Source organism: Leucoraja erinacea, chromosome 18 (genome assembly GCF_028641065.1).
Source record: "Leucoraja erinacea ecotype New England chromosome 18, Leri_hhj_1, whole genome shotgun sequence".
NCBI classification, from domain to species: Eukaryota; Metazoa; Chordata; class Chondrichthyes; order Rajiformes; family Rajidae; genus Leucoraja; species Leucoraja erinaceus.
This window is the reverse complement of record NC_073394.1, coordinates 10,851,287-10,873,188: the sequence shown is the minus strand read 5'-3', so window position 1 is coordinate 10,873,188 and position 21,902 is coordinate 10,851,287. Positions and strand designations below refer to the sequence as shown.

At 45.8% G+C, this 21,902-nt stretch overlaps 1 protein-coding gene across 1 annotated transcript in view; it reads right to left on the bottom strand.

Moving 5' to 3' along the window:
* LOC129705634 (spondin-1-like) overlaps window positions 1–21,902 on the bottom strand; it is a 197,681-nt gene that overhangs the window by 158,119 nt on the left and 17,660 nt on the right. The window contains exons 5-6 of the mRNA XM_055649286.1: window positions 19,887–20,009; window positions 7,697–7,845 (exon numbers count right to left, since the gene is read on the bottom strand). Coding sequence (XP_055505261.1) covers window positions 7,697–7,845; window positions 19,887–20,009 — 272 coding nt within the window. The remainder of the gene's footprint in view (window positions 1–7,696; window positions 7,846–19,886; window positions 20,010–21,902) is intronic.

Genomic DNA, 21,902 nt, shown 5'->3' with positions numbered 1-21,902 from the left:
GATGACACGTGCGAGCGTCGCGCGTCAATCACTACCGGTCCGTCGCGTAAATGACGGCCAAGTGGGACAGGCCCTTCACACTATTTTCCTTACATTACATAAACCAACTGATTAGAGACTAAACCATGGAAGTTTGACGTTGTATGCATTCAAATGATTTAAATTTTACTCGGGTGTTTGTTGAGAAATTGTTTAATGTTGCATTTGTGACCACTTTACGGGAGACTTCTGTTCGGTTTTGCAAAGGTGCCTCTGAGCTTCCAGTCACCTGTCATTTCAATTCTCTACGCTGTTCTAACCTAAAAAAGAACTGCACCACATCTGCTATGCTGGCCTATTGATTCGATGCCGAATTCAACCGTACACAGTGCAAAATCACGTAAACACAAAGAAAGATCTTAAACATCTCTACTTCCTGAGAAGATTCGGTATCATAAGATCAGAAGAAATAGTAGTAGAATTAGGCCATTCGGCACATCAAGTCTACTCCGCCATTTTCTGATCTACCTCTCCCTCCTAACCCCATTTTCCTGCCTTCTCCCCATAGACTGACACCTGTACTAATCAAGAAATATGTCCCAGCAAACTCATGCAAAGCCTCTTAAAAGCCACTGTCATATCTGCCTCCACCACCACCCTAGGCCGCATATTCCATGCATTTACCACTCTGTGTAAAAATAACATGCCCCCTTCACCTTAAAGCTATTCCCAGCTAATCTTTACCATTTCCACCCTGGACAAAGTGAACGGCCCGGATACAGTGAATGTTGAGAGAATGGTTCCACCAGTGAGAGCCCAGGACCAAATGCCATAGCGCCAGAATCAAAGTAGATGCCAATAGGAAGATGAGAGGGAATTTGTTTAGTCAGGGGGTGATGAATCCATGGAGTTCATTGCCACAGACGACTGTGGAGGCAGTCAATGGATATTTTTAAGGCACAGATTGATATATCCATAATTAGTGCAGTTGTCAGGTTTCATGGGGCGAAGGCAGGAGAATGGGGCTGAGAGGGAAAGATAAATCAGCCATGATTCAATGGCGGAGTGGACTTGATGCGTCGTGGCCTAATTCAACTCCTAGAACCTCTGAAAAAAGGTTCTGACTATTTACCTTATCTATACCGTTCATTATTTTATATACTTCTAGCGGAGTCAGTGGATATGGGGAGAAGGCAGGAACGGGGTACTGATTGGGGATGATCAGCCATGATCACATTGAATGGCAGTGCTGGCTCGAAGGGCCGAATGGCCTACTTCTGCACCAATTGTCTATCGGGTCTCCCCTCAGCCGCTCGTGTTCCATGGAACACAATCCAAGTCTGTCCAACCTCTCCTTGCAGCAGAGACCCTCTAATCCAGGCATCATTCTGGTCAGCCTCATCAGCCTCACCTTCCCCCGAGCTTCCATTATCATTTCTGCATTGGGGCGACCTGCTCTGCGCGCAATATTCCAAATGCAGTAGAGCCACAGCCCTATAAATCTGCATCGTGAATATGCATTAAAGCAAATTATTAAAAGCAACCATTGCAAAAAAGATGTGATTATTTCATTGATACTGCAAATTGATGCAGAACTGCATGAAATATCCTTCCTGCACTTAGAAGCAAGGAAATGGTGGCACATAATTCACCGGACAGGGGAAGTTAAATGAAGCATTTAGATTTCAAACCAAGTAGTTCATTAACTACTTTAGCATTAATTCAGACCACATTCATTTCATTTTTGGAATGCATTCGAATAAGTATGATTTAAACGACAAATTGCCCTGAAGCAAAATGCTTTAAAGAAAAAACATTCATAAAATAATTTAAAGTAATGATAAGGAAGTTTGCAGTAAGCTTGGGTTCTGGGCAATAATCAGATGAATGCTGTTAACTGGAGGAGAGCATTCAATGGGATAGCAGAGCATGATGGGCTGAATATCCTCTGACAGTGTTACATGACCCAATCATTCTGAATCCCACAGTAAACTGGTTTGACAGACTTGGCTGCTTGCCTATCTGATCCAATTGAGAAGGATTACTTTGCATTTTTTTATTTTGTGTGCATGAGTTTACAAGTACATAGATGTACATGCGTGTGTACGCAAGTGTAGACGCAGACGTCAAACTAGGGCAGAATCATCACAGGTTGTGGCTCTAGGGAGTGTTGTAGAGCAGAGAGATCTAGGAGCACTAGTACACAGTTCCCTGAAGGTGACATTGCAAGTAGATAGGGTTTAGTTTAGTTTAGTTTTAGAGATACATGGAAACATAGAAAATAGGTGCAGGAGTAGGTCATTCGGCCCTTCGAGCCTGCACCGTCATTCAATATGATCATGGCTGATCATCCAAATCAGTATCCTGTACCTGCCTTCTCTCCATACCCTCTGATCCCTTTAGCCACAAGGGCCACATCTAACTCCCTCATAAATATAGCCAATGAACTGGCTTCAACTACTTTCCGTGGCAGAGAATTCCACAGATTCACCACTCTCTGTGTGAAAAAAATGTTTCTCATCTCGGTCCTAAAAGATTTCCCCACAGTGTGGAACCAGGCCCTTCGGCCCACCGAGTCCACACCAACCAATGATCACCTGTACACTAGTTCTGTGCTATCCCACTTTCACATCCTACACACTGGGGGCAATTTTCATAGAAGCCAATTAACCTACAAACCTGCACGTCTTTGGATTCTGCGAGGAAGCCACAGGAGAAAAGCCATGCAGCCAGAGGGAGAATGTACAAACTCCACACAGACATCACCTATAGTCAGGATCGAACCTGGGTCATTGAAAATGGACTCTACCACAAATGAGATACAATGATAAACATTTCATCTTCACCCTGTGTGGTCCACCCAGGCACATCCCATGTGAGACACACTTGCACTAATGCTATATTCACCAGACTTGCTTCATTTGAGCCCCTCGCTCCTTATTCATGTGCAGGTTCTTAGAAAGACCATTCCAGTTAATCCCTCCATGCAGCTCTCTTCAAAACATAATCAAAAGCCACTTCAAAATCTTTATCCTTCAAATATGTATCTCATTCCTTTCACCGACATTGCACCATTTTAAAGACATTTGCGGTATTTAAAGGACATTTATAGGTTCATGTGATAGGAGCAGAATTAGGCCATTCAGCCCATCAAGTCCACTCCGCCATTCGATCATGGCTGATCTATCCTACCCGCTCAACCCCATTCTCCTGCCTTCCTCCCCATAACCCCTGACATCCGTACCAATCAAGAATCTATGTACCTCTGCCTTGAAAATATCTATTGACTCGGCCTCCATGGCTTCATTTGGACAAGTACATGGATGGGGAAAGGTTTAGAGGAATATGTGTCAGATGCGGGCAGGTGGGACTAGTGTAGAAGGGCATTTGGTCGGCATGGGCAAGATGGGCCGAAGGGCTTTCTTCTTTGTTGTATGACTCTATTCCTCCAATTGCAGGCAGAGGAGACTTGTTTAACTTGGCGTCATGTTTGTCCCAAACATTGTGGGCCAAAGAGCCTGTTCCTGTGCTGTCCTGTTCTCCATTCTAATTCCACAGTCAATCTGCTTCTCCCATCTTCTCTGGCACCCCATGCAATTTTCTTTGAAAAACAGCTGCTGACTGAAATCTAAATTCTCCGCAGATTTGAAAGGTCATCGACCTGTTTGTCACTCCAAGATATTGTCTGGCCCACTAAATGATTTCAACATCCCTGTTTTTATTCGAGTACATCGTTAATGAGGTTTGCATAGAATGTATTTGTTCAGTAACTTGAGAAAAGTTCTTCTGAAAGTTTTGATCTTCCAAGCGTTGCAAATGACTACTGTGGGTGTTAGTCAATGCTTTATCTGTTAGATTAGTCACTGAGAGATACAGTGTGGAAACAGGCCCTTCGGTCCAACTCGCCCACACCGGCCAACAATGACCCAGCTACACTAGTCCCACTTGCTTGCGCTTGGTCCATATCCCTCCAAACCTGTCCGATCCATGTACCTGTCTAACTGTTTCTTAAATGATGGGATAGTCCCAGCCTCAACTACCTCCCCTGGCTGCTTGTTCCATACACCCATCACCCTTTGTGTGGAAACGTTGCCCCTCGGATTCCTATTAAATCTTTTCCCTTTCACCTTGAACCTTTATCCTCTGGTCCTCGATTTACTACTCTTGGTAAAAGACTCTGTGCATCTACCCAATCTATTCCTCTCATAATTTTGTATAGCTCTACAATATCTCCCCTCATCCTCCTGCGCTCCATGGAGCACAAAGTGCAGGAGCCATTTATGTTTAGGTCTAGTTACTCTTGGCATATATTTTATCTAGATGTATCTTGCAGGATTATTATCAGGCACAGGGGGGGGGCGGGTCATTAGATGCACAGAGGGGCGTATACATATGGTCATAGTGGGGACGAGGAGTGTTTCACAGGGTTGGAGAGTATACAGTTCTCACCAGATCAGGGAAGAACAGTCTAGCTACAACTTGTATGCAGAACAAGGAAAGCCCGGTACGTTCATTTCTTTGTTTGTACAACTGCTTCTATAAAGAACCAATTAAACTGGAAATAACGACGGGAAGATCTGTTCTTTTTGGGCCGCGTAAGATCACTCCAACTTACCTGTGTAGTAATGACAATGGAAATTAAGACACTGGGAAAGAAAGGCCTACACATCACTACTTTCCTTAATCTCTTCTTCTTTCTTCTTTTAGTGCTTCTATTATTTTTATATTGTTACATTTAAAACAAGAAGTTGTACACAAAATGTACTATGTTATATACCATGGTTTATACGACTGTACATTGCTTCTAATAAAAATATATATTTTTTAAATAATAAAAATAAAAAAATAAAAAAGTTAGAAATTGTCATTACACAAAGAACTGCAGAAGACGTTTGGTCGCCCAGCTATAGGAAGGGTGCCCTTGAGCTGGAAAGGGTGCAGAGAACATTTACAACGATAATGCCAGGATTCAAGGCCCTGAGCTATAGGGAAAGGTTGGGCAGAGTAAGACTTTATTCCTTGGAGCGCAGGAGAGTGACAGCTAATCTGATAGAGGTATATATAATTAGGAGGGGAACAGATAGGGTGAATGTACAGAGTCTTTTACCCAGTGTAAGAGAATCAAGAACCAGAGGACATAGGTTCAAGGTGAGAGGGGCAAGATTTAAAAGCAACCCGAGGTGCAATTTTTTCACACACAGAGTGGTGGGCATATGGAACGAGCTGCCAGAGGAGGTAGTCAAGGCAGAAATGTAACAGTATTTAAAAAAAATCCTTGGACAGATATATAGCTAGGAAAGGTTCAGAGGGGTATGGGCCAATGGTGGGCACATGGGACCAGCTTTGATGGGCCATCTTAGTCGGCATGGTCCAGATGGGCCGAAGGGCCTGTTTCTATGACTAAATTTGTCGTAGGGACAATATGAATTGGAACAATGAAATTCTTACTTGCGGCAGGTTAACAGACACATCAGTCTGTTTAGTTTAGTTTGTTTTAGTTGAGAGATACAGCATGGAAACAGGCCATTCGGCCCACTGAGTCCGCACCGACCCGACCACACGATCTAGTCCTACACACACTGGGGACAATTTTACATTTACACCAAGCCAATTAATCTCCAAACCTGTACGTCTTTGGAGTGAGGGAGGAAACCAAGGATCTCGGAGAAAACCCGCGCAGGTCGTGGGGAGAACGCACAAACTCCGTATAGACAGCACCCGCAGTCAGGATCGAACCTGGATCTCTGGCGCTGTAAGGCAGCAACTCTACCGCTGTGCCACCGTGTTGTTATAATGAAAATTGTAATCTTGCTGCATGCAAAGTTGATAACTCTCGGGGTGGAGGCGAAATGAGTCAAGCATGGTCATTATTTACGTTTTCCGGCCTTTGCTTTCTTCAGTGGTTGACTTAAAAAGTTTTGAACAATCGTTCCGGAAAAAAACACCTTCCTAATTGAGTCTTCTAATTGTTGCCGAGTTTGTTACTGATCTCACACACTTCATACTTCATTAAAACATTGACAACTACAAGGTTTACTGAACTCTTACCAAAATAACTGGAATTAAATTATCACATGCCCACTCCCACACACCTACTAGCAATGAACTGTGACAAAGGTATAATCTCCAAGCAAATGGAAATACAGGAGTAGGGTTTCAATTTGACAGTTTTCTCGTAATCGTCAGTAGTGGGATGATAATCCTTTCAGTTATTGCTGTTCATTAAACTCAACAACCACACAGATGCTTATTTAAAGACTTCTGCTTTTAATTCTGCCCCTGGGGCCCACGATTCCTTGATCATTGAACGAAGAGCACTCTACTGTGGATGCGAAGGGAGGGGAGGGGAGGGGAGGGGAGGAGAGAGAACCGGGCTCGGGCCTACCGCGCCCTCAAGGTAATGGAAACATAGAAACGTAGAAAATAGGTGCAGGAGAAGGCCATTCGGCCCTTCGAGCCAGCACTGCCATTCCATATGTTCATGGCCTATCATCCAAAATCAGTAGCCCCGTTCCTGCTTTCTCCCCATAGCCCTTGATTCCGTTAGCCCGAAGAGCCATATCTAACTCTCTCTTGAATGCATCCAGTGAAATGGCCTCCACTGCCTTTTGTGGCAGAAAATTCCACAGATTCACAACTCTCTGGGTGAAAATTCCACAGATTCACAACTCTCTGGGTGAAAATTCCACAGATTCACAACTCTCTGTGTGCAAATTCCACAGATTCACAACTCTCTGGGTGAAATCGGCAGGTTGGTTGCGGGAGGCGCCCCCGGGAATCAAAGGTGGACGGGCGAGGAGAGGAGAGGAGAGGGACTTTGGTTCACACGTCCAAGAAAGGCAACATCTGGAAGCCCCGCAGCAGCCTGGCATTTTGCCTGGAACGGCCACCGCTCATAATACCTACAGTGTGCACTCGTCTTTCTAAATGGTGCCTCTTGCACATGGAATCAGTACGCAATTTCTGTACTTTTTCTGCACAATTCGCTCAGCGGTCGGAGCGCTTCTCCGGCAAAGTCCCCGCCCGGCCGCCGCTGAAGCTCTGGGCCCGACTCCAGGAAAGGCCGCACCAAACCAGCTGTAAGGCCACGAGGAGGGGGCGTAGAAGCGACAAGTAAAAAAATTGCATCTCCGTTGAGGTAGGTGCCTGAAAACGGTTTCCCCCTATCCCCGTCCCCCACACAAGACATACAGAGAAACACCAAAACATACTTTTCGGACAAACTAAAAAAAAACAAAAATAGTCGAAACAACGAACCTGCTGCAGGCAACTGGCAGTGCCACCGGAGATCTATGTGTCTTTGCATTTCACACATGTGATAATTAAAGCACCATTGAACCACTGGTGCCAGTTGACTTCAATGGACAGCAAACAGGGTACAGCGGGTAACCACAATGATGTGGCATGCTCAACATACACCAGTGACTGAGGATGTATTTCCATCCACTGTCTTTAGACTCAACCACCTATAAGAGTACATCTTGGAGTGCAATAGCCGCACCAATTGTGCATATGTCTGTGGGACCTTCCATTACAACATATTGTGCAACATATTTCAGGTACCCCTCCAGAAACAACTGCGGGTATGACTTGAGCATTTCTGATGTAAGGTCTCAAACACATCGGGAGACCAAGTCCGGGACTGACTTACTTTCTTTTTTTTTAAATTTCTTTAAAAAAATATATATATATATATTTAAAAAAAAGTCCGACTTACTTTCCGCCGGATTTCTTCTTCCATCTTCACGGGGGACCCCCACTCGGCGACCTGCCTCACTCCGTCACTTGCAAACCCGCCGTACTCCCAGAGCATGTAGGACTTGGAGTGAGATGCGCCGATGATGGCGGACCAGTGTGTGGCAAACTCTGCGTGAGGAGGAGAGAGAAGAGAGAATGCAATGAACGTTCAAATGCAGCGCGTCGTAAATGTTTCCGCCAGCCAGACTCCAGCTTCGGTGAACTTGCTGTGTGTGTTGAGATACAATGGAGAGGTTTTGTTTGCGTGCTATCCAATTACATCAAATCATACTTTGCTTGAGTGCAATCAAGCCATACACAAGTTCACAACAGGTAGTTCAAAGAGAAAAATATCAGAGGGCAGGATATAGCGTTGCAGCTGTAGAACATTACAGTTACAGAGGAAAAGGCCCAGCACGTGTAATGTGGTAGCTTGGAAGATCAGGACTACACCTTTGCTTATACTCCCTAGCGCAGCAGTAGAGTTGCCGCCTTACAGCACTTGCAGCACCAGAAACCCGGGTTCGATCCCGACTATGGGTGCTGCCTGTACGGAGTTTGGAACGTTCTCAATCAAAGGTTAACAATCAACAACAACAATCAGTTTTATTCGTCACTTGCACATAAAGTGCAAGTGAAATGAAATTGTCAGCAGCGATACAATGAAAAAGAACACACAAAAACACAATAAAAATTTAACACAAACATCCACTACAGCATTCATCACTGTGGTGGAAGGCACAAAATTTGGCCAGTCCTCCTCCATTTAACTGGCTTGGTATAAGTGTAAATTGTCCCTAGTGTGTGTAAGATAGTGTTAATGTGTGGGGATCGCTGGTCAGTGCGGTCTCGCTGGACCGAAGGGCCTGTTTCCGTGCTGTACCTATAAAATAAACGAACTAAGCTGATGGGAGCACCATTCCATAATCTGATCACCGAAACATCACCTATTTCCTTCGCTCCACAGATGCTGCCTCACCCGCTGAGTTTCTCCATCATTTTTGTCTACGGACAATAATTAAGATGACCACAAAGATGATGAAGATTAGGTTAAAAGATTGGAGGGCTGCCAATTTTGAGGAGAAAAAAGTTGAGCAAAGAAAATTAAAATAACAAAAATATTGGCATCCAGTGATGCAACATAGCAATGGGAAATAGGGAAAAATAAGTCCAATAAAAATACAGGAAAATGTTTCTAATGATTCTCTGCAAATTGATAAATGTAAGAACGTTATTGATTTTGATGAATGAAGCATTCAAAAAGCTGTTGAGCAACAGTGGAGAGTTTGTTTATTAATTAAGAAAAGATGTATCCTCTCTAGTCATAGGCGATGTCATAGGTTCATAGTAAAACAGCAGGAAACAGGCCCTTCGGCCCAACTTGCCCATTCCAACCAAGCTGCCCTGTTTATACTAGTCCCACCTGCCTGCATTTGGCCCATATCCCTCTCAACTCTTTTATGCATGTAAATGTACAAATGTCTTTTAAATGTTGTTATAGTACCTGCCTCAACTACTTCCACTCGCAGCTCATTCCATATACCCACGAACCCACCGTGTAAAACATTTGCCCCTCAGGTTCCTATTAAATCTTTCCCCTCCCTCTCACCTCAGAATAATGGGTAGGCCATTTAGAACGGAGATGAGGAAACATTTTTTTACCCAGAGAGATGAGAATCTGTGGAATTCTCTGCCTCAGAAGGTAGTGGAAGCCAATTCTCTGGGTGCTTTCAAGAGAGAGTTAGGTAGAGCTCTTAAAGATAGTGGAGTCAGGGGATATGGTGAGAATGCAGGACCGGGATACTGAGTGTGGATGATCAGCCATGATCACAGTGAATGGCGGTGCTGGCTCAAAGGGCTGAATGGCCTACTCCTGCACCTATTGTCTATTGTCTAAACCTATGTCCTCTGGTACTTGATTCCCCTCCTCAGGGTAAAAGATTCTGTGCATTCATCCTGTCTATTCCCCTCCTGATTATATACACATCTATAAGATCACTGCAGTGTTCCAAGGAATATCGTCCACACCTGCACAACCTCTCCCTGTATCTCAGGCCCTCTAGTCGTGGCAACATCCTGAGTCTGATTGAAGATAGTCCAGGGGTCTCCAATGAGGTAGGTGGTAGCTCAGGACCGCTATCTAGTCATTGATAGGGTGGGTCAGTTGCCTGCCAGATAACAGCTGGGAAAGAAACTGCCCGTGAATCTGGAGGGGTGCGTTTTCACACTTCTGTACCTCTTGCCTGAATGGACTGGGGAGATGGTCGAGATAGACACAAACTGCGGGGATAACTGAGTGGGTCAGTTAGTATCTCTGAAGAAAAAGGACAGGTTGAATTTCTGGTGGGGACCCTTCTTTAGACTGCAAGTAGGGGGTGAAAAGGAGCGGGGGGCTTGAAGAGCTGGAGGCGAGATAAAGACCAGTAACAATCAGGGCCAGCTACAAATGACCTCAGGCAGGGTACGGTGGTGCCCCGGTGAGGGAGAATTCTACCCATGACTCTCAGTCAGAAGAAGGGTCCCGACCTGAAACGTCACCTATCCTCTCTCTTCAGAGATGCTGCCTGGCCCGTTGAGTTACTCCAGCTCTTTGCGTCTATCTTTCGTATAACTGCATCTGCAGTTCTTTGTTTCGATGTTGAACCTGCATCATTGTCTACCCCACCCCCTGATGCCCTGTAACCAGTGATAATTGGCCGGGCATTTTACCTGCTTTCTTGGTCTCTCTCTCTCTCTCGGTGGGTGACGAACACTTGAGTGGGTTGGGACGTGTTGATGCTGTGACTCATAAGGAATCACTATTGTGCGGGGCTAATTGGATGGTACAAGAGCCTCGATAATTGTCCCATTGTTTGACTGTTTCGTACCAGAGTTGAGAAATCACACACATCAGAAGTGATTGAACAAGCTGGCAAACTCTTAGCTTGCCAAGTGAGTGCTCTTGCCATTATGAAAGGGGTTCATCAGTGTTGATGGCCAGAAGCTACACGATCGCAGAGTGGGAATTTTGGGAGAAACTTTACAATCCAGAGGCCAAAGAACTGCTGAAATTCTGGAAACCATGAGCACAAAGATTATTTTGCACGGTGGCGCAGCGGTAGAGTTGCTGCCTTGGAGCTTACAGCAGCAGGGACCCAGGTTCGATCCCGACCACGGGCGCTGTCTGTACGGAGTTTGTACGTTCTCCCCGTGACCTGAGCGTTTTTTCCCCCGAGATCTTCGGTTTCCTCCTACACTCCAAAGACATACAGGTTTGTAGGTTAATTCGCTTGGTATGTGTAGGATGGCATTATGCCCCTGTCCCACTTCAGAAACCTGAACAGGAACCTCTGGAGACTTTGCGCCCCACCAAAGGATTCCGTGCGGTTCCCGGAGGTTTTTGTCAGTCTCCCAACCTGCTTCCACTACCTGCAACCTCCGGCAACCACCTGCAACCTCCGGGAACCGCACGGAAACCTTGGGTGGGGCGCAAAGTTTCCAGAGGTTTGCGTTCAGGTTTCCTAAGTGGGACAGGGGCATCAGTGTGCGGGGATCGCCGGTCGGTGTGGGCTCGGTGGGCCAAAGGGCCTCTATCGCTAAACTAAACTAAAACTAAATTAAACTAAGGAGCTAGGGGTGTGAAAAGAAGGATCGGTACATAAAGGGGAACGGAACGATCTAGAGAAGAAATAGCAAGGATACGTGAAGAGCACTCTTCCATTGTCAGAGTGAGGTCACAAGCAAACTGAATGCTTGCGAACAGCAGCTCATGTTCTGCCTGGCCAGCTTGCAACCCATAGGATGAACACGGAATTCTCTACTTTTAAGTAACACCCTCCCCCCTTTTGTCTGCATGCTAGCCAAACAAATTATATAATACCACACAACATTAACACTGTAATACTACAAGCCAAACGCAAGTACAAAAATGTAGAGCAATGAGAATCAAACCAGAGTACAAAATATAGTTTATTTAAGAAGGAACTGCAGATGCTGGAAAATCGAAGGTACACAAATAAGCTGGAGAAACTCAGCGGGTGCAGCAGCATCTATGGAGCGAAGGAAATAGGCAACGTTTCGTCCCGAAACGTTGCCTATTTCCTTCGCTCCATAGATGCTGCTGCACCCGCTGAGTTTCTCCAGCTTTTTTGTGTACCTACAAAATATAGTTCCCAGCATTAGTGTAAGAGTACCAGGGAAAAAGTGTCCATAGTGAGGTAGGTTGCACACTTGGGACTGTAGCCTAGCGCATGGAGAGACCATTCAGAAGTCTGATTATAGAGGTGAAGAAACTATTCCGGAGTCTGGCAGTGTCTGTTTTCAAGCTTTTGTACCTTCTGCCCATTGGAAGCAGCGAGAAGTCGGAATGACCGGAGTAGGGAAGCACCTTGATTATGTCGGCTGCTTTCCTCATGCATCTTAGTGCTAGTGGAGCATGCTGTTCACTTTCTAGTGTTTTCTTCAAAGGTATCTCTGGACATTAGGCATTATACTAGTTGCTGGTTCCAAGGGAATTGTGTTCTTGTTATCTAACCCTGCCTGCTAACCCAGGTGATCCAGTGGAGCAGTTACTAGATCTGCATTAGTTAGCAGAGCATTGTCACTAGAGCTGCATTAGTTAGTAGAGCTGCATTAGTTAGTAGAGCTGCGTTAGTTAGTAGAGCTGCATTAGTTACTAGAGCTGCATTAGTTACTAGAGCTGCATTAGTTACTAGAGCTGCATTAGTTAGTAGAGCTGCAGTAGTTAGTAGAACTGCGTTAGTTACTAGAGAGCTGCATTAGTTAGTAGAGCTGCATTAGTTAGTAGAGTAGAGCTGCATTAGTTAGTAGAGCTGCATTAGTTAGTAGAGCTGCATTAGTTACTAGAGCTGCATTAGTTAGTAGAACTGTGTGAGTTACTGGAGCTGCATTAGTTAGTAAAACTGCATTAGTTACTAGAGCTGTAGTAGTTAGTAGAACTGCATTAGTTACTAGAGCTGCACTAGTTAGTAGAGCTGCATTAGTTAGTAGAGCTGCATTAGTTAGTAGAGCTGCATTAGTTAGTAGAGCTGCATTAGTTAGTAGAGCTGCATTAGTTAGTAGAGCTGCATTAGTTACTAGAGCTGCAGTTAGTAGAGCTGCATTAGTTACTAGAGCTGCATTAGTTAGTAGAGCTGCATTAGTTAGTAGAGCTGCATTAGTTACTAGAGCTGCATTAGTTAGTAGAGCTGCATTAGTTAGTAGAGCTGCATTAGTTAGTAGAGCTGCATTAGTTAGTAGAGCTGCATTAGAGTTACTAGAGTTACTAGAGCTGCATTAGTTAGTAGAGCTGCATTAGTTAGTAGAGCTGCATTAGTTAGTAGAGCTGCATTAGTTAGTAGAGCTGCATTAGTTAGTAGAGCTGCATTAGTTAGTAGAGCTGCATTAGTTAGTAGAGCTGCATTAGTTAGTAGAGTTGCATTAGTTAGTAGAGCTGCATTAGTTAGTAGAGCTGCATTAGTTAGTAGAGCTGCATTAGTTAGTAGAGCTGCATTAGTTAGTAGAGCTGCATTAGTTAGTAGAGCTGCATTGGTCAAGTGAAGTGTATATGGTGTCAGTGGTGGGGAGTCTGGTCTGTGTGATGGACTGGGCTACATCCACAACCTGCTATTACTTGGGGTCTAAGGCAGAGCTGATCCGATCCAGGCTGTGAGGCAACCCGACAGTATGCTTTCCATGGTGTAGTTTAGTTAGGTTAATTTACAGATACAGGCCCACCAAGTCCGCACCGACCAGCGATCACTGCACATTAACACTATTCTACCCACACACCAGAGACAATTTACATTTATACCAAGCCATTAACCTACAAACCTGTACGTCTTTGGAGTGTGGGAGGAAACCGAAGATATCAGAGAAACTCACACAGGTCACGGGGAGAACATACAAACTCCATACAGACAACACCCATAGTCAGGATGGAACCCGGGTCTCTGAAGGTGCTGTGAGGCAGCAACTCTACCGCTGTGCTACCTTGCCACCCGTGGGTCTGTGGAGGTTTGGAGACATGCCGATTCTCTTCAGCATCACGAGGGAATAGAGGCGTTGATGAGTTTTCTCGTCTGCAGCTTCAACGTCGTTGGTCCAGAAAAGATTGTTGGTAATATTTATGCCTCCGAACATTAACCTGGTAATAACTGATCATTTATTGTATTATTGCATATTTATTTGTCGTGTTGATGCGTTAATGTGCCTGTAAAACTACAGCAAGTAAGAATTTCATTGTTCAGCTCTTGGTGCATATGACAACGAAACACGCTTGCATCTTAACGCAATGGCTATTAGTTAAAGGGCCTGTCACACTTGGGCGCCCTTTGCGTGTCATTTACGCGACATCATTTATGCGTCACGATGTGCGCGTCGTGACCCGCACGTGACACGTGCATGGTGTGCATTACGCGCGCATGGTGCCTGGTGAAGTAGGCAGTGACGCGTGGTTGCGCACGGCGCCCCAGAATTTTGGAATTCACAAAATCTTCGCACGCCACCTGCGTGGTACGCAAATGACGCCCAAGTGGGACAGGCCCATGTCAGCATCTGGAAGGACCTGAGCGGTTTGAGCTGGGAATTTAGATGCAAGATCTTATTCAATCAGAACAGAGTGTCAAATGTTGGACCTTCCCGTGATGTTCCCATCTCCAACGTTGCACAAGCCACGAGCTCACGATTAATTAGTAAACTGTGAATTAGTCTTGCTGGGGAAACCAGCAACGGGTTCAGCTATTCCAGGAATGACTCCCCAGCATGTTAGCAGACAAGCATTTAACACGATCAAATGACATTCCTCGCAGGCACGTTACTGATTAACATCTGCGTTAAGATAGTGGATACAGGAATGCCGAACAAGTATTCACGAGCTACAGCTGCATCAAAGTTTTAAGGGGTGGATTCTGAAAGCTGTATCTTTGCACAGGATCACAGAGACAGAGTGAAGAGTTGAAGCTCAGTACACATGTCCGTCTACCACCCTGTATCCTTTCAGCATCTCCCATCTGGGCCTTGCTCAATATCGTGCCATTGCCTTAAACTTAAAAATTATTGTTCACGTTGAAGTATTTTAAATTGTTCCTTTTGTTAAATAATAACTCTCCAGCAATTTCGAAATGGATTGCATACACCTCCAAAGGAAGCACCAACTTTCTTCCAATATCTTTAGTTGGCTTGTGGATGTCTCAAACATGACTCAAGCTGACATTTTACCTTGGGTAACCCTCTTCACCCTTGCGGCACAGTGGCGCAGCGGTAGAGTTGCCAGAGACCCGGGTTCGATCCTGACTACGGAGTCTGTATGGAGTTTCTACGTTCTCCCCGTGACCTGCGTGCGTTTTCTCCGGGTGCTCTGATTCCATCCCGCACTCCAATGGGGTGCAGGTTTGTAGGTTAATTGGCTTCGATAAAATTGTAAATTGCCCCGAGTACGTGGAGGATAATATTGATGTGCGGGGATCGTTGGTTGGAGCGGACTTGGTTGGCCGAAGGGACTGTTTCCGCGTTGTATCTCTAAGCTAAAAAAAAAATTAACCTGTGGATTTGAGGTGCTTATCGTGTGTTAATCAGAAGACTCAAGATGCTTCAATCTTGAGCAGAAAACAGTGCAGGAGGAACTCTGGAGAAAATGGATAGATGGCGTTTTGGGTCAGAAGATAGTTCCTGACCCGAATCATCATCTACCCAATCCCCACCCTGGAACCGCTGAGTTCTTCCACCACTTTGTTTTTGGCTCATGTGTTAATTGGGGTTCATCTCTGCACAAAAGCGCTGGGCACGATTCGATATAAAGTGCTGGGATAAACCACCAGATGATCTGCTTGCTTTCACATGGCATAGAGCATGGAAAGGTACAGCACAGGAGCAGGCAATTCGGCCCACAGTGTCTCTGTGCCAAACACAATGCCATGTTAATCTCCTCTGCCCGCATGTGTTCCATGCCCTTGCATCTCCTGCATATCCACGTGCCTATCCTAAAGATTCTTAAACACCACAATTGTATCTGCTTCCACCACCACCCTGACAACATGTTCCAGGTGCCCACCACTCTCAGTGAAAAAAAAACTTACCCCACACATCTCCTTTAAACGTTGCCCCTTTCGCCTTAAAGCTATGCCCTCTAGTCTTTGACAACCCATCCAATTGATGCCAATGTATTAGTACAATATTACCAAAACTGTGGGATTGGGCGTGTGCTGCGGGTAAATTCTGACTGGATTTTCCTATTGATTCGCTGATGGAAGGGTCATTGTAATCCCGGAAATAAGTGCATGAAGGTGGCGAGGTCAAGAATTGGGAGATGGGCAAGTCCCTTAACTCCGATACATCTCCCCACAGCAGTGCCATCCAAAATTGCTTCATCAACCCATCTTCCTGAGGTAATTACCCAGTACAGGAGCGCCATCACGGGAATCTAAAGTGCTTCAATAATCACAGCTGAGAGAACCTGAAGCGAGCAGTGCAGCTGAAGGTTATTCGAGAACGTGGCCGAATCATTCAAATGGGAAGCAATCAAGTTAAGAGTGTATTGGTGCAGAGAGGTTCTGCAACTGGAACAAACCAACAGTCCAGAAATATGGCTTTTAAAAGTTCTGCCATTGCAAGCTGGTCACTGCATTGCAATGTAGCCTCACCACTGCATCAGTCCAACGTCACACTCAGGTACACAAAAACCTCAGTGCCAGAAAAGTACTCCTCTAATAGAGTGTGTCGTCTCTCAGATGGAGCATTTACCCGAGGCTCCTTTTTGATTTACATAGAGTCATAGAGTGATACAGTGTGGAAACAGGCCCTTCAGCCCAATTCGCCCACACCCGCCAACTATATCCCAGCTACACTAGTCCCGCTTGCCTGCGCTTGGTCCATATCCCTCCAAACCTGTCCGATCCAGGTACCTATCTAACTGTTTCTTAAACAATGGGATTGTCCCTGCCTCAACTACTTTCCCAGGCAGCTTTGTCCATAAACCCACCACCCTTTGTGAGAAAAAGTTACCCCTTGGATTCCTATTAAGTCTTTTCCCCTTCACCTTGAAACTATGTCCTCTGGTCCTCGATTCCCCTACTCTGTGCATCTACCCGATCTCATGATTTTGTATACCTCTATAAGATCTCCCTTCATCCTCCTGCGCTCCATGGAATAGAGACCCAGCCTACTCAACCCCTCCCTATAGCTCACACCCTCTAGTCCTGGCAACATCCTCGTAACTCTTTTCTGAACCCTTTCAAGCTTGACAATATCTTTCCTATATCTTTCCGTTGAGTCCTGTACAATGATATCAGACCCAACTCCACCATGCCAACCAAAATGCCCATCGACACAAATCCCATTCACCCGTATTTGACCGATATCCTTCTGAACCTTCCTAGCTGCACTAATGTCTTTCAAATGTTGTTACTCCCTCAACCACTTGCTCTGACAGCTCACTCCACATACTCAGTGCCCTCTCTGATTGTACTGTATTGGGGTTAGTTTTTTTTTTATCGCCACATGCACAGAACTACATTGAAAAAGATGTATTTGTCTGCTCTCCTTTCAAATCATAATCTCAGGAGTACAATTAGGCCACTCATGTATAGCATGATTTGCCTGCATTGCACACAAGGTTTTCGATTGTGCCTGTTCTCTCTGATTAGACTTGTGGATTAATAATACAGTACTCAATATAGTCCTACTCAATATAATCATATTCTACTCAATATAGTCCTATTCTCCTTTGTCCAGACCACCCTAACAATTAAGAAGGATCTGACCCAAAACGTTGTCTGTCCACTCTCTCCGCAGTTGCTGCCTGACCCACTGAGTTCTTCCAGCAGGTTGTTTTTTGCTCACATTCCCGGCTACATGGCTTCAATGCGCTCATTGCGAAAGAGTGGCTTTCACGGAGTGTTGGAATGGACAATTAGCAACTTGTAATCAAGGCAACAGCCAGAACTAAGCAGGTTTTAAAATTTTATATAAACACATGCAAATCAACTTGGCAAACAAGCAACATTTTTTTTAAAGGCTGCAGTTATTCGGGAGATTAACTGAAGTGGCCTGTGAGAGAATCTGTTTGATCTACAGGGTGGCATGGTGGTGCAGCGGTAGAGTTGCTGTCTTACAGCGCCAGAGACCCGGGTTCAATCCTGTCTGCGGGTGCTGTCGGTACGGAGTTTGCACGTTCTCCCCGTGACCCACGTGGGTTTTCTCCGGGACCTCCAGTTTCCTCCCGTTCTCCAAAGACGTACAGGTTTGAAGGCTAATTGGCTTGGGAAAATTGTAAATTGTCCCTTGCATGTGTAGGATAGTGTTAGTGTGCGGGGATCGCTGGTCGGAGTGGACTCGGTGGGCCGAAGGGCCCTGTTTCTGCGGTGTATCTCTAAACTTTGAGCTTTGAAAAGCTTTGAAGATTAAAACCAAAGCTGAAGCTATCAGGAAGGAACAAACGGGATCATGTCTGTGAAGTGAGAATTACGAGAGAAGATGTGATTGAGGTCTTTAAAGTGATGAAGCTGTTCAAAATAGAACAGATGAAGATGATTCCTCTTCCAAGAGAAAACAGGACAAGGGTCATAAATATGAGACGGTTGTTAATAAATCCCATTGGGAATCTGGAGAACCTGCTGTAATCAGTGGGCAGAAAAAATGTGGCAATGTGGAGGCGGATAGTATAGAAGCATAGAAAATAGGTGCAGGAGTAGGGCATTAGGCCCATTGAGCCAGCACCGCCATTCAATATGATCACGGCTGATCACCCAAAATCAGTACCCCGTTCCTGCTTTCTCCTCATAATATCCCTTGATTCCATTAGCCCTAAGATCTAACTCTCTCTTGAATATATCCATGGGATTAAAGGGGATACAAGTGGTGTGTTAAAGGAACAGAGGTTTAAATGGATGGGTGGGCTGATGAAGGGTGAGAGGAGGTTCGTGTGAAGCATAAAGTTGGCTTGGGAAGAGATGATATTGAAGGGATACAAGGATGTGAACAGTGGAACTAGTAGGATGGCTAGGGTTGGGGTCAGGGAGAGGTGGCAGACAGAGGTTACTTAAAATTAGATAAATCATCGTTCATACTGCTGGGTTACAAGCTGGGTTGGCACCCATCCTTTTTCTCCAGAAATGCAGCCTGACCCGCTAAGTTACTCCAGCACTTTGTGTCTATCACTGAGTACAAGGGTTGGGACTATACACAAAGAGAAGGAGTTACTCAACCAGTTGGACAATATCACTGAAGCCAATGTTTTGAGTTGGGGCCCTTCTTCAGTCAAAAGTTGGGATGTACGTTCGGTGATTTACAAGGAAGGCAACAGACTGTCTAAATGGTAAGTGTGTATATAATAATGCGACAGGGACTCAAAGCCCCCTCCCTCCGGCCTTACATTTCACTCCTCCTCTACTCCCCCTTTGTCTCGTTACTTTAGGGATACAGCAAGGAAACAGGCCTTTCGGCCCACCGAGTCCGCGCCGACCAGCGATCCCTGCACTATCCGCTATCCTACACACTAGGGGCGATTTACAATTTTACCAAAGCCAATTAACCTACAAACCCGCACGGCTTTGGAGTGCGGCGGGAAACCGGAGCACCCGGAGAAAACCCACGCGGTCACAGGGAGAGCGCACTAACTCCGTAAAGACCAGCACCCGTAGTCAGGATTGAACCTGGGCCTCTGGCGCTGTGAGGCAGCAACTCTACCGCTGCGCCACCGTGCCGCCTGAAGTTGGAGCGTTCAATGAAGGGAGTTTAAAGGAAACATCGGATGGGGGCTCCAGGTGGGTTTACAATGTGTGCGGAGCCTGGGTGAGCGAGAGAGCAGGAATGAGGAACCGATGCACCAAGTGCTGAACCGCCAGGGTTTCGAGAACTAACAGATACCAGACAATCAGAGCTCCACTGTAACACTTCTCATAAGGATTCATTTATTTTGGTGGCCTCTTTTATTTCCTCCTTCTGAAGGGTTAACTGCAGCTTTTATTAAACTCATCAACCTTTTCCCGTGTTTCATTATATTCCCCCCCCCCCCCCCCCCCCCACTTCATCACTGTAGCTCAAAAAACTGATGAATTCATTTGAAAGTCACTGGCCTCCTTAAATTGATTTAAGTCTAATCTTAAAGACTATTTCACAGTCTATTAAAGCCCGCGATGCAAAAGACATTCAGTATATGACGAGAAGGGCTCATTGATGGAGGTTTCATGTCTTACTTGGATAATCTCTCGGATGAGTTTTCTCCGACCAATTTCCATAAAACGTCACCCGGTACTTGGCTGTTCCACAAGCGCAGCAGTCCTGGATGGGTTTCTCCGTGACCTGCTCTTCAGTCGACACTGGTGGAGGGAAACAAATCCTTATAGAACAGCATACTATCAGCATACTCCTATATATCGGCGAGACCAAGCACAGACTCGGCAATCGTTTCGCTGTACGCCTTGGCCTGAACGGTTTGCCAAATACTTTAACTCCCCCTCCCACACTGACCTTTCTGCACTGGACCACCTCCACTGTCAGTGTGAGGCCAACACACAAATTGGAGGAACAACACCTCATATCTCGCTTAGAAGGAAGACACAAATGCTGGAGAAACTCAGCGGGTGAGGCAGCATCTATGGAGCAAAGGAAATAGGCGTTGTTTCGTGTCGAGACCCTTCTTCAGACTGAAAGGTCTCAACCCGAAACGTCGCCCATTTCCTTCGCTCCATAGATGCTGCCTCACCCGCTGAGTTCCTCCAGCATTTTTGTCTATCTTCGATTTTCCAGCATCTGCAGTTCCTTCTTAATCATATCTCACTTAGGCAGCTTACAACCCAGTGGGATGAGTATTGATTTTTCTAACTTCAAGTAACCCTTGCATCCCCCCTTTCTCCATCCCTCCCCAGCCTCAGTGGTCGTACTAGCTTCACAATCATCCCGTTGAGTTTCACAGTCTGTATAACTCGTTCTCACCTACCCCACAGCCAACAATGGACTATTGTGGGCTCTACCTTTTCCCTGATCATCATTCCTTTTTGCATATTTTTCATTCTTTTGTTCCATGCACCTTCTATATCTCATGTTTCCCATTCCCCTGAATCTCAATCTGAAGAAGGAAGGGTCTTGACCTGAAACATCATCTATTTCTTTTCTCAGGGAGACCCTGCCTGACCTCCTGAGTAACTCCAGCTTTTTGTGTCTATCTTTGGTGCAAGCCAGCATCTGGGTTCCTTCCTATACATACAATCAGTTTAGTTTGGTTTAGGGATGCAGCGTGGAAACAGGCCCTTCGGCCCACCGAGTCCGTGCCACCCATCAATCACCCGCACACTAGCTCCATGTTGTCCCACTTTCTCATCGTACACATCAGGGGCAATTTACAGAAGTCAAATAACCTACAAATCTGCACGTCTTTGAGATGGGCGAGGAAACCGGAGCACCTGGAGAAAGCCCACACAGTCACAGCGAGAAGGTACAAAGGGGCACGGTGGCGCAACGGTAAAGTCACTGCACTAGAACTTCAGAGACGCAGGTTAGATCCAAACTACAAGTGCTTTCTGTACCTCCTGCCCGATGGTAGCAGTGAGAAGAGAGCGTGGCCCGGCTGGTGTGGATCCTGGATGATAGACGAGGCAGTGCCTTCTTTACATGCTTCTGATGGAGGGGAGGGCAGTGCCCATGGTGACCATGCTTGGTGATATCAGGTGTTCTTACAGGCTTTGACGGAAACTATTAACTCCACTACATTTGGCTTGGAATTGGAATTGGAATTAGCATACTTTAATGTCACATGCGACTAGGCACAGTGAAATTCTTTGCTTGCATACCCATGTATACACATCTGTAGGAGGATGTACAGAAGTCCCACCACCAGCTTCGGGAGCAGTTACTTTCCTACCACCATCAGGTTCTTGAACAGACCTGCACAGCATTGATTTAGGGAACAGGGGTTCCCCTCTTCCATTATAGATGAGGCTCTCACTAGGGTCTCCTCGATATCAAGCAACTCCGCTCTTGCTCCCCATCCCCCTTCGTACAAAGACAGAGTCCCCCTTGTCCTCACCTTCCACCCCATCAGCCGTCGCATACAGCATATAATCCTCCATCATTTTTGCCACCTCCAACGGGATCCTACTGGCCACATCTTCCCATCTCCACCCCTTTCTGCTCCCCACGGAGTCAATTCCCTCCACAACTCCCTAATCAACTCGTCCCATCCCACCTAAACCACCGCCTCCCCGGGTACTTTT